This window comes from Salvelinus namaycush, chromosome 8 (assembly GCF_016432855.1).
Source record: "Salvelinus namaycush isolate Seneca chromosome 8, SaNama_1.0, whole genome shotgun sequence".
In the NCBI taxonomy this organism is placed as follows: Eukaryota; Metazoa; Chordata; class Actinopteri; order Salmoniformes; family Salmonidae; genus Salvelinus; species Salvelinus namaycush.
The window spans coordinates 25,533,026-25,546,892 of NC_052314.1; the positions used below are offsets into that span (position 1 = coordinate 25,533,026).

The following is a 13,867-nucleotide window of genomic DNA, read 5'->3' on the forward strand; positions in this document are numbered from 1 at the left end:
CCATCCCTCCCTCATCTCTCCATCCCTCCCTCCCTCATCTCTCCATCCCTCCCTCCCTCATCTCTCCATCCCTCCCTCCCCCATCTCTCCATCCCTCCCTCATCCCTCATCTCTCCATCCCTCCCTCATCCCTCATCTCTCCATCCCTCCCTCATCCCTCATCTCTCCTCATCTCTCCATCCATCCCTCATCTCTCCCTCATCTCTCCATCCATCCCTCATCTCTCCATCCATCCCTCATCTCTCCCTCCCTCATCTCTCCATCCCTCCCTCCCTCATCTCTCCATCCCTCCCTCCCTCATCTCTCCATCCCTCCCTCCCTCATCTCTCCATCCCTCCCTCCCTCATCTCTCCCTCCCTCCCTCACTCATCTCTCCCTCCCTCACTCATCTCTCCCTCCCTCACTCATCACTCCCTCCCTCACTCATCCCTCATCTCTCCATCCCTCCCTCATCTCTCCCTCATCTCTCCATCCATCCCTCATCTCTCCATCCATCCCTCATCTCTCCATCCCTCCCTCCCTCCCTCCCTCCCTCATCTCTCCATCCCTCCCTCATCTCTCCATCCCTCCCTCCCTCCCTCCCTCATCTCTCCATCCCTCCCTCCCTCATCTCTCCATCCCTCCCTCATCCCTCATCTCTCCATCCCTCCCTCATCTCTCCCTCATCTCTCCATCCATCCCTCATCTCTCCATCCATCCCTCATCTCTCCATCCATCCCTCATCTCTCCATCCATCCCTCATCTCTCCATCCCTCCCTCCCTCCCTCATCTCTCCATCCCTCCCTCCCTCCCTCCCTCCCTCCCTCCCTCCCTCCCTCCCTCCCTCATCTCTCCATCCCTCCCTCATCTCTCCATCCCTCCCTCCCTCCCTCCCTCATCTCTCCATCCCTCCCTCATCTCTCCATCCCTCCCTCATCTCTCCATCCCTCCCTCATCTCTCCATCCCTCCCTCCCTCATCATCCCTCCCTCATCTCTCCATCCCTCCCTCCCTCATCATCCCTCCCTCATCTCTCCATCCCTCCCTCCCTCATCTCTCCCTCCCTCCCTCATCTCTCCATCCCTCCCTCATCCCTCCCTCATCTCTCCATCCCTCCCTCCCTCCCTCCTCTCTCCATCCCTCCCTCATCTCTCCATCCCTCCCTCCCTCATCTCTCCATCCCTCCCTCCCTCATCTCTCCATCCCTCCCTCATCCCTCATCTCTCCATCCCTCCCTCATCCCTCATCTCTCCATCCCTCCCTCATCCCTCATCTCTCCCTCATCCCTCCCTCATCCCTCATCTCTCCCTCATCTCTCCATCCATCCCTCATCTCTCCCTCATCTCTCCATCCATCCCTCATCTCTCCCTCCTCTCTCCATCCATCCCTCATCTCTCCCTCATCTCTCCATCCATCCCTCATCTCTCCCTCATCTCTCCATCCATCCCTCATCTCTCCATCCATCCCTCATCTCTCCATCCATCCCTCATCTCTCCATCCCTCCCTCCCTCATCTCTCCATCCCTCCCTCCCTCATCTCTCCATCCCTCCCTCCCTCCCTCATCTCTCCATCCCTCCCTCATCTCTCCATCCATCCCTCATCTCTCCCTCCCTCATCTCTCCATCCCTCCCTCCCTCATCTCTCCATCCCTCCCTCCCTCATCTCTCCATCCCTCCCTCCCTCATCTCTCCATCCCTCCCTCCCTCATCTCTCCCTCCCTCATCCCTCATCTCTCCATCCCTCCCTCATCCCTCATCTCTCCATCCCTCCCTCATCTCTCCCTCATCTCTCCATCCATCCCTCATCTCTCCATCCATCCCTCATCTCTCCATCCCTCCCTCCCTCCCTCCCTCCCTCATCTCTCCATCCCTCCCTCATCTCTCCATCCCTCCCTCCCTCCCTCCCTCATCTCTCCATCCCTCCCTCATCCCTCATCTCTCCATCCCTCCCTCATCTCTCCCTCATCTCTCCATCCATCCCTCATCTCTCCATCCATCCCTCATCTCTCCATCCATCCCTCATCTCTCCATCCCTCCCTCCCTCCCTCATCTCTCCATCCCTCCCTCCCTCCCTCCCTCCCTCCCTCCCTCATCTCTCCATCCCTCCCTCATCTCTCCATCCCTCCCTCCCTCCCTCCCTCATCTCTCCATCCCTCCCTCATCTCTCCATCCCTCCCTCATCTCTCCATCCCTCCCTCATCTCTCCATCCCTCCCTCCCTCATCATCCCTCCCTCATCTCTCCATCCCTCCCTCCCTCATCTCTCCCTCCCTCCCTCATCTCTCCATCCCTCCCTCATCCCTCCCTCATCTCTCCATCCCTCCCTCCCTCTCTCATCTCTCCATCCCTCCCTCATCTCTCCATCCCTCCCTCCCTCATCTCTCCATCCCTCCCTCCCTCATCTCTCCATCCCTCCCTCCCTCATCTCTCCATCCCTCCCTCATCCCTCATCTCTCCATCCCTCCCTCATCCCTCATCTCTCCATCCCTCCCTCATCCCTCATCTCTCCATCCCTCCCTCATCCCTCATCTCTCCCTCATCCCTCCCTCATCCCTCATCTCTCCCTCATCTCTCCATCCATCCCTCATCTCTCCCTCATCTCTCCATCCATCCCTCATCTCTCCCTCATCTCTCCATCCATCCCTCATCTCTCCCTCATCTCTCCATCCATCCCTCATCTCTCCATCCATCCCTCATCTCTCCATCCATCCCTCATCTCTCCATCCCTCCCTCCCTCATCTCTCCATCCCTCCCTCCCTCATCTCTCCATCCCTCCCTCCCTCCCTCCCTCATCTCTCCATCCCTCCCTCATCTCTCCATCCCTCCCTCCCTCATCTCTCCCTCCCTCCCTCATCTCTCCATCCCTCCCTCATCCCTCCCTCATCTCTCCATCCCTCCCTCATCCCTCCCTCATCTCTCCATCCCTCCCTCCCTCTCTCATCTCTCCATCCCTCCCTCCCTCCCTCATCTCTCCATCCCTCCCTCCCTCCCTCATCTCTCCATCCCTCCCTCCCTCCCTCCCTCATCTCTCCATCCCTCCCTCATCTCTCCATCCCTCCCTCATCTCTCCATCCCTCCCTCATCTCTCCATCCCTCCCTCATCTCTCCATCCCTCCCTCCCTCATCATCCCTCCCTCATCTCTCCATCCCTCCCTCCCTCATCTCTCCCTCCCTCCCTCATCTCTCCATCCCTCCCTCATCCCTCCCTCATCTCTCCATCCCTCCCTCCCTCTCTCATCTCTCCATCCCTCCCTCATCTCTCCATCCCTCCCTCCCTCATCTCTCCATCCCTCCCTCCCTCATCTCTCCATCCCTCCCTCCCTCATCTCTCCATCCCTCCCTCATCCCTCATCTCTCCATCCCTCCCTCATCCCTCATCTCTCCATCCCTCCCTCATCCCTCATCTCTCCATCCCTCCCTCCCTCCCTCATCTCTCCATCCCTCCCTCATCTCTCCATCCCTCCCTCCCTCATCTCTCCCTCCCTCCCTCATCTCTCCATCCCTCCCTCATCCCTCCCTCATCTCTCCATCCCTCCCTCATCCCTCCCTCATCTCTCCATCCCTCCCTCCCTCTCTCATCTCTCCATCCCTCCCTCCCTCCCTCATCTCTCCATCCCTCCCTCCCTCCCTCCCTCATCTCTCCATCCCTCCCTCCCTCCCTCCCTCATCTCTCCATCCCTCCCTCATCTCTCCATCCCTCCCTCATCTCTCCATCCCTCCCTCATCTCTCCATCCCTCCCTCCCTCATCATCCCTCCCTCATCTCTCCATCCCTCCCTCCCTCATCTCTCCCTCCCTCCCTCATCTCTCCATCCCTCCCTCATCCCTCCCTCATCTCTCCATCCCTCCCTCCCTCTCTCATCTCTCCATCCCTCCCTCATCTCTCCATCCCTCCCTCCCTCATCTCTCCATCCCTCCCTCCCTCATCTCTCCATCCCTCCCTCCCTCATCTCTCCATCCCTCCCTCATCCCTCATCTCTCCATCCCTCCCTCATCCCTCATCTCTCCATCCCTCCCTCATCCCTCATCTCTCCCTCATCCCTCCCTCATCCCTCATCTCTCCCTCATCTCTCCATCCATCCCTCATCTCTCCCTCATCTCTCCATCCATCCCTCATCTCTCCCTCATCTCTCCATCCATCCCTCATCTCTCCCTCATCTCTCCATCCATCCCTCATCTCTCCATCCATCCCTCATCTCTCCATCCATCCCTCATCTCTCCATCCCTCCCTCCCTCATCTCTCCATCCCTCCCTCCCTCATCTCTCCATCCCTCCCTCCCTCCCTCATCTCTCCATCCCTCCCTCCCTCATCTCTCCATCCCTCCCTCCCTCCCTCATCTCTCCATCCCTCCCTCATCTCTCCATCCCTCCCTCCCTCATCTCTCCCTCCCTCCCTCATCTCTCCATCCCTCCCTCATCCCTCCCTCATCTCTCCATCCCTCCCTCCCTCTCTCATCTCTCCATCCCTCCCTCCCTCCCTCATCTCTCCATCCCTCCCTCCCTCCCTCATCTCTCCATCCCTCCCTCCCTCCCTCATCTCTCCATCCCTCCCTCCCTCCCTCATCTCTCCATCCCTCCCTCCCTCATCTCTCCATCCCTCCCTCCCTCATCTCTCCATCCCTCCCTCCCTCATCTCTCCATCCCTCCCTCCCTCATCTCTCCATCCCTCCCTCCCTCATCTCTCCATCCCTCCCTCATCCCTCATCTCTCCATCCCTCCCTCATCCCTAATCTCTCCATCCCTCCCTCATCCCTAATCTCTCCATCCCTCCCTCCCTCATCTCTCCATCCCTCCCTCATCCCTCATCTCTCCATCCCTCCCTCATCCCTCATCTCTCCATCCCTCCCTCATCCCTCATCTCTCCCTCATCTCTCCATCCATCCCTCATCTCTCCCTCATCTCTCCATCCATCCCTCATCTCTCCATCCCTCCCTCCCTCATCTCTCCATCCCTCCCTCCCTCATCTCTCCATCCCTCCCTCCCTCATCTCTCCATCCCTCCCTCCCTCATCTCTCCATCCCTCCCTCCCTCATCTCTCCATCCCTCCCTCATCCCTCATCTCTCCATCCCTCCCTCATCCCTCATCTCTCCCTCATCTCTCCATCCATCCCTCATCTCTCCATCCATCCCTCATCTCTCCATCCATCCCTCATCTCTCCCTCCCTCATCTCTCCCTCCTTCATCACTCCCTCATCTCCATCCCTACCGCCCTTTTTTTTGTATATACACTCCTCCGTATTAATTTATACATTTCTCAATTCTCCAGCATTTTGGATTTGCGATCAAATGTTTCATGAGGCGACAGTACAGAATGTAACCTTTTATTTGAGGGTGTTTTTATGCATATGTAATTTACTGTATAGAAATTAAAGCACTTTATGCATCTAGTCCCCCCATTTGAAGAAGGTGTAAGTATTTGGACAAATTCACTTTATAGTGTGTTAAAGTAGTCAAACGTTTAGTATTTGGTTCGTTATTCCTAGCCCGCAGGATCACCCCCAAAAAACAAATGCTAACATCCCGTAATGGTGCATTTTCTGGGGCATATACAGTGGGGAGAACAAGTATTTGATACACTGCCGACTTTATGACTTGTTCAAATGAGGGGGACTAGATACATAAAGTGCTTTCATTTCTAAACGTTAAAACGTATGCCATCAAATAAAAGGTGACATGCTGTACTTTCGCTTCATATGAACCATTTGATATCAAATGTAATTTTGCCTTCACCTTCCAAATACAGAGGGTTGTATGCCATTTTAGCAGACGCTTTTATCCAAAGCAACTTAGTCGTGCGTGTATACAATTTTTAGGTATGGGTGGTCCCGGGAATCAAACCCATTATTATGACATTGCAAGAGCCATGCTGTACCAACTGAGCTACAGTTGGTAGCTGTCTTTAGATTTCAGGAAGTATGCTCGTATACAACGATATGAATCCAAAATCATTTCTAAATGTGGCCCCCTCCCACCTCTCTCGCTTTCTCTCCATCTCCCTTCAGTTCAAGTCGTCTAGCAGTAAGAGTGTGTGTGTCGTGGGGTTAATGGCCATCATGTCAGACGACCCTGAACATCCCGACGTCTTCCTGCTCACAGACTCGGAACACGGTGAGACTACCTGTCAATCAATCGATCACCCACAGCCAGGAGTGTTCAGCCAAACTACACTTATCTCATCTCCTCAGATGGTCTGTATGTTCCTAGTTTAAAACGCCAACACGCCCCATAACTGTCTCACACACAGTATACACCCATATTGTACGCATATGCAATCACACACACAATTGCAAATCTAAGCCCTGGTGGTAGCACTATAGGTTCAGGGGGTGTCTGAAATATTTTTGGTATTTTCACAACCAGAATTATGGGCGCAATAGCGCGAAAAGACTGGGTTTAGGTGAATAAACAAGTTGGTGTGGAGACTTGACTCCTCACTGGCCAAACAGAACATGCTCCATAGCTAAATACACTGTGGCCAGCTTATTAGGTACACCCATCTAGTACCAGGTCGGACCCCCCTTTTGCCTCCAGAACAGCCTGAATTGTTCGCGGCATGGACACGTTTCTCAATTGCTTGCTCAAGTAGGGATTAATATTTTCCCGGTATTTTACAAATGTTCCATCCCGAGAATCACTTTTCTCCCGAGTAACCCGGTATTTACCGCCAAAACCGGAAGTGTCATTCTAAACCATATAAATATGTCTGGATTTGATTAGAACTTTGATCGGCATAAAAATTCAAGCCGGATGGTACCTGAGCCTGATCAACCATACATTAAATACATTTTATGATCCCAAATTAAAATTATAGACGAGCAAATGTGATTTAATTTTGAAATATAATGGTCTATTTTCCATTTTAATAATTCGTAGGCTGATGCATATATATTACCACACCCCCTCTTTCCACAGTGCCACGCTGAAAGTCACTGAGCTCTTCAGTACGGGCCATTCTACTGCCGATGTTTCTATGGAGATTGCATGACAGTTTGCTCGATTTTATACACCTGTCAGCAACGTGTGTAACTGAAATAGCCGAATCCACTAATTTGAAGGGGTGGGTGTGCGCCTACGTACGTGCAGTGCATTCTGAAAGTATTCATACCCCTTGACAGTTTCCAAATTTTGCTACGTTACAGCCTTTATTCTAAAAAAAAAAAAAAAATCAATTATCCCCTCATCAATCTACACACAATACCCCATAATGACAAAGCAAAAACAGGTTTTTAGAAATGTTAGCAAATTTATAAAAATACAAAACGTAAATATCACATTTACTACATACAGTACCAGTCAAAAGTTTGGACACACCTACTCATTCAAGGGTTTTTCTTAATTTTTACAAGACTATGAAATAACACACATGGAATCATGTCATAATCAAAAAAGTGTTGAGAGAATGCCAAGAGAGAGCAAAGCTGTCAAGGCAAAGGGTGGCTACTTTGAAGAATCTCAAATATAAAGTATATTTTGATTTGTTTAACACTTTTTTGGTTACTACATGATTCCACGTATTATTTCATAGTTTTTATGTCTTGACTATTATTCTACAATGTAGAAAATAGTAAAAATGAGAAACCCTTGCATGAGTAGGTGTGTCCAAACTTTTGACTGGTACTGTAAATAAAAAAAGGGGAATGTCTGACTTCTGCTGCTTGTAATATTTTAATAAAACTTTGCTGATAAGGCTCCTATGTGAGCCTCCTCTGGCAAATCAATGCCGTAACTAATTACGGTGCCACTAAGACCAGCTTTTGGTCGGTATTAAATATCCCTACACACACACACACACACACACACACACACACACACAGGTTCCTGTCTGTCTGACCCAGCAGTAACCCTGTCTGCTATGTGGACTGCTTGCCTGTCTCTGTATTTCTCTCTCTACACATACACACGCACACAGTCTCTGTTCTCATATGTTCTGCATTGCGGCAGCTTTCTGCTGTACACAGATGAGGATGGGAGAGTCAAGAAGTGTAACTGTACACGACTGGACCTAGACTGGGCTGAATCTCAGTATTCTGCTACAGGGACATCTTGTGATGGTGTGTCTCTGTGTTTCCTAGGTAACACCTATAAATACCAGGCAGGGAACAAAATGAATGCCCTTCTGTGGTTCAAACACCTCAGTGCTGCCTGCCAGAGCAACAGACAACAGGTAACACACACACTCTCTCACACACACACATACCCACACCAACCTGCGCTCATGCCTTTTTCTCTCTCTCTCCAGGTCCCAGCCAATCTGATGTCCTTTGAATGAGTGCTGCTGTAGAGGACGGAGCGATAGAGCTAAAATAGAGGAAGAGGGCTAGTGACTCAGCACCAGGAGCTTTCACTGACATGACCCCAAAACTATAACCCCAGCCCCACTGGAGCCCCACCTGCCACCACTGCCTTAACCTAAGGAGCCATGTGTGTGTGTGTGTGTGTGTGTTGAAGCAGTGGTTATTATGGTTGCATAGACTACTGAATGAAGACCTAAACCACTTCTTCTCTCTCGTTCTCTGTTGTTTTTCTCTGTGGAACTATGGGATGTCTCTTCCTCTTTCTTGGATGCTTCTTAAGGATGGATGGACATGATTTATCCTTGTTTTCCCTCACTCCCTCTCTTCTTGACATACTGTGCTCTGGTGGAAGACGGACTCTGCCCTTTCTAATACTGGACTAACCCAATGGAATGGGATTTCAAACACACTTTTCTTTATCACACTTTGGTTCACAAACTCCCACACACACAAGACTCCGACGGTGTCTTCACACTTGAGTTGAGCTCACAAAACGGACACTTTTTTACACACATTCACTCCCCCCTTCTGAGAGTGTGTGATTGGCCTGTGTGATTGCAGCATTGTGAACATTAAGGGCTTTGATTCTCAAATCTATTCCAGCAGAAACCACACACACGTGTCCTGAATGTATCCTACTGTTTTATATTCCAGAGCCTCTCCTCACCGTGTGTGTGGGTGGTGGTGGTGGGGGGGGCACACACTATATATGGTAAGTCACGGGAATGATAAACCCAGACTCTAAGCTTTTCTCAATTCCACCTTTATGGACCCAGTTATATCGCTCTTATAAACAGGCTTTATATGTTCTCTCTGTCCACATGTTAAAGCTTGAGATTCACCAGAACACAGAATAACACTAAAGACTTGAAAGCTGTGAAAAAGTGAACGATGGAATGTTAACCCCAGAAAAAGAATTCATCTCCACTTTCTTTTTTTGTTATTGCTTGAACATAAGAGGGAGCTACAGGTTCTGACCTGATCTGCTTTACACATCGTGAGTGTGTTTTATATACACACACACACAGCTATCGGGAGCCATTCAGAATCCATATTTTGTTGGTTAGTGTTTTCTGTTACCTTGGTGTTGTTGTGTTGGGGACGTATCAGCAGTATTACCCTGTAGATGACTTGCACATGTCTAGCTTATTTTAATTGTCTGTTACATTTCATTTCTGGCCTCTTCCCTTTTTTTTGGAACATGTTGTACCTTTACTTGTTTTTGATTTTTATTTGTGTAGTGTTATTGTTTTCTCACCTATGAGTTTGTCACATAGGGTTACGGTACAGATCTACTCTATTGCCTAGTTCCATGTCATCCTCTAGACCCATCGCCTGGTCACTACTCTAGACCCATCGCCTGGTCACTACTCTAGACCCATCGCCTGGTCACTACCCTAGACCCATCGCCTGGTCACTACCCTAGACCCATCGCCTGGTCACTACTCTAGACCCATCGCCTGGTCACTACCCTAGACCCATCGCCTGGTCACTACTCATGGCATCTTCAATTAAAACTATGGAGAGGTGTAGATGACTCCACCTCATCCTCCAATTGGCTGAGAGAAACTTCCACCATATTGCTTACACCTATCCAGTCCTTTCAGATCTGTGAACAGTTAAGGAGTACGAACTAGAGGGAGGGGCTAACAATTTGAAGTGGACCCAGCCAAAGTGTGTATGGTTTGGGACTCAACCCTGAGTGTGTGCCAATGTACCAGACACACATTTGTATTCTGATTTGGGAGAAAGTGTTACAATTAGAAAAAATTAAATGAATACGTTCTTGGGAAAGGAGAAAGGATGGTGTGGTCACATTCTCATACTACTCTCAGAAAGGACTTAAACCACTAGAGAAAGCGTTATCTTGCATTCTCCTGACTGTTTCCATCTCAACCTGACAGTCAGGTTAGGTCCTGACTTGTAACAATGGTTTACATCTCCCATCTGTTCATATGTTTGTATATTTTGCATGTATATTGTTTACATAGAGGTCCAGCAAGTTAGCATCACATTCCTCACACCTCAAACTGACACTATGTACTCTAGCAGCAAGAGACTCCAACTCCCATGGGCCAGTGCGGCAACAGTTGTCTGTTATGTCCTGTAGAGGCTAAGCTAATGGGAGAAGGTCGAACTTATCCATAACCATTGATACAGGGTCATATGTATTCACCCCCTAATGGTTAAGGTTAAGATTGGGGTTGGTGTAATCTGATCCGAGATCTGTTGTTTAGGGCAACTTCTACATATTCCATTTCAGGCTCATTTCCGATGTGCTCTGCTCCTCAGCTCCCAGCAGTTATCCCACACACAGCTACAGCTCCATTAATAGCAAGACTCCAGCAGGGCTATGTCATACACAGACTAGGGGATGAGGAAGCTAGAGAAAAAAAGGAATGAGAGGGGTAGCGTTACAGTGATACAAAAGGACAAGAGAGGAAGGTAGTACAACAGTATGAGTGTGTAAAAACTATTTTTGTTTACCTGCTAGAAAGCATTAGACAGACAGAGCCTCATGGCTGCCATTTCTTCACTGTTGAGCAGTGGGTAAATCTGTATAGAATGTGGTATAGCATATTCTGTGTGGAGTGTGATTGAACAAGGAAGGATATAGTAGAAATAGAGGGGTGAATGGAACTCTGATGCAACAGGAGCTGTACAGAGAAGCAGGCAGACTGATGCTCCCCACAGAAGACCAGCAGAGGAGAAAGTAGTCTTTCTCCCTTCTTTTTTCCCCCTCTCACAGACCCCTCCTTCACATCTCTCTCCCTTGGACATAGAGGGCTTCAATGCAGGCTGAAGAGAGCGGCAGATTAAATGGCAGACAGGAATGCTCCCATGTTACAGTGTAGTGTCAAACAGTGCTGAAGTGAGGGATGTGGATGCCTATAGGGAAAGGTTTAGGAGTGTCTGAGTTTTTACAATCTGTTATGGTGGGCTTTTTGTTTCTGAGAAATATCAATGTCAAAATGGTTTGTTTGTTTTTTGAGGTTTCCCTATTGTAACCAGAGTTTCCACAGTTTGTGTCCATGTACAAATACACAACCAGCTGTGTATTATTTACTGTCTAGAGTAAAGTTTATTTTTGGATTTGTCTGCAGTGTTAAAAAAAAAAATACTCAGAAATCCTTTAACAGATAAGATGAGATGACTCGGTAATGTGTGGTGATGTTATGTGTGCTGTAGAGATGGAGAAGTTGCCCGCAGCTCAAGGGTCAACTTAATTCCCTTTAAATCCAAACTTTAACCATTAGGGGAAAATGTAAACTGACCTTAGATCAGTTTCTAGAAGAGACATCTACCTACTCCTATATGGCTCAGTTTGAGAGTGATGTTTATGTGTTGACGACGTCACTTAGCTTTGTCCATGTCCCATGACCTGTGGGGTGTGTCCATGTGCTATCCCTCTACCTCCTGTACTCCGACACCAAGTGAGGACCCATCCATGTTACGTGACCTGGGTTTGAACTATGACCTCTGAATTGAGTGATGTGACCTGAGTCTCAGCCAGATAACCAATAAACACACTGCCCTTTTTATACTCTGCCCCTCGGTTCACTTTCATTTATATTAACATGGTTTCAGCTAAATGTGGTGTATGTGTGCCGGGCCAGGAGTTTCTACTTACCACAACCTGTTAAATGTCCTGGACAGGGCATGTGGTTAGGAAAAATGTGTATGTGCGTGCTTAATCTAGTGTTAATACACTTTAGGTGTGGATTGATCTGTAATCTTTCCTACTGAAATAAAACCTACTTGAATTGTTGAACTGGTGTAATGGTTTTTCAATTGACAGTCTCTTTCAAATAAACCCAACAATTTAACTCCCATTCTAAGACTTATCTTGTAAACCTAGTTAGTAATTTCCTGCTTTTTAGAGGGAAATGAGTGGCGACAGTTTATTCAACCCTGGGCAATATTTGTGTTGTGTAGGACACTGGAAATCCCAGGCAGAGGCTGCATCTCAATCTAAAGTGGCGTTCTTTCCTTATTTCCTCTCAACACGGATCTGAAAACACAAGACTAGTGAAAGCAATATGGCATACTGAGAAAATGGCTTTCACCTGTCCAGTTCTTCTTTCACTTAGGCTATTGGGATGCAGCTTCTGCCTGGAGAGGCTAATGTAGAATATTGACATGAAGCCGAGGAGGAGGGCATTTTAGATTGGCATGCAGCTGTGGATTCCACAGTGTTGACCTACTGAGAGCAGATGTGTGCAGCTGGACTGGGAGGGGGCTGCTTGGGTGTGTTGGTGCTCAGCAGGAACTATGTGTGACCCCAGAAGCCTCCTTACACACACTTGGTCAGAGCGGGCTATGAAGAAATGCTTTGTGCCGTGTGCTGGCATTGATTGGGCCATCGATGTGTTTGGGAAAAGCGGCTGTTTAGTAGCCCCAGCGGAACTTAACTAGCTGCAGTGATCAAGACAAGCCTATGATGGTGACTCTATACACAAACCCACACCAGGAGACCTCTGTTTGGGATGCAGTTTTATACACACACAAGATCCATATGCTGTAATAGTTAACCCACCACACACAGCATGTACTGTATATCTAAGATGGGGCCGGAGAGGAAGGCAGACGTTTTACGTGTCCCCAACCTATTGTTTTTTTGTTAAGTTAAACAACGCAAATAAACTATTTTGTAGATAATGTTGCCACTACCGTCTCTTATGACCGAAAAAACTTCTAGACATCAGGACTGCGATTACTCACCATGGACTAGCAGAATCCTTTTCTTTTCACGACTGATGAGCCCGACGCGAAGGATATAAAATCGACGAGCTACGCGGAAGATTAAACTACCAACGGGACATTAATAACTAACATCTTAGGCTTCACGGAGTCGTGGCTGAACGACGACACTATCAACATACAGCTGACTGGTTACACGCTATACCGACAGGATAGAACAGCAGCGTCTGGTAAGACGAGGGGCGGCGGACTACGTATTTTTGTAAATAACAGCTGGTGCACAAAAGCTAAGGAAGTCTCAAGGATTTGCTCGCCTGAGGTAGAGTATCTCATGATAATCTGTAGAGCACACTATCTACCTAGAGGTTCTGTACTTTTCGTAGCTGTTTACATACCACCACAGTTAGGCTGGCACCAAGAAAGCATTGAATGAGCTGTATTCCACCATAAGCAAACAAGAACACTCACCCAGAGGCGGCACTCCTATCAGCCGGGGACTTTAATGCAGGGAAACTTAAATCTGTTTTACCAAATTACTATCAGCATGTGCAACCAGAGGAAAAAGAAACTCTGGACCACCTATACTCGACACACAGAGACGCATACAAAGCACACCCTCCATTTGGCAAATCTGACCATAATTCTATCCTCCTGATTCCTGCTTACAAGCAAACATGAAAGCAGAAAGCACCAGTGACTAGATCAAGAAAAAAAAGTGGTCAGATGAAGCAGATGCAAAACTACAGGACTGTTTTGCTAGCACAGACTGGAATATGTTCCCGGGATTCCTCCGATGGTATTGAGGAGTACACCACATCAGTCATTGTCTTCATCTACAAGTGCATCGATGACATCGTCTCCACAGTGACCGTACGTACATACCCCAACCATAAGCCA

The 13,867-nt window shown here is 48.8% G+C and overlaps 1 protein-coding gene across 4 annotated transcripts in view; it reads left to right on the plus strand.

Annotated features, from left to right (window-relative positions):
• Positions 1-12,038, plus strand: part of LOC120052550 (ras-specific guanine nucleotide-releasing factor RalGPS2) — a 149,732-nt gene extending 137,694 nt beyond the window's left edge. For 2 of the 4 annotated variants that reach the window (XM_038999525.1, XM_038999527.1), the window contains 3 exons: positions 5,978-6,083; positions 8,048-8,139; positions 8,215-12,038. In XM_038999525.1, coding sequence (XP_038855453.1) covers positions 5,978-6,083; positions 8,048-8,139; positions 8,215-8,244 — 228 coding nt within the window. In that variant the 3' untranslated portion in view covers positions 8,245-12,038. Of the gene's footprint in view, positions 1-5,977; positions 6,084-8,047 lie in introns of those variants that run through there. The other 2 variants (XM_038999524.1, XM_038999528.1) reach the window with 2 other exon arrangements.
• The last annotated feature ends 1,829 nt before the right edge of the window (positions 12,039-13,867 follow it).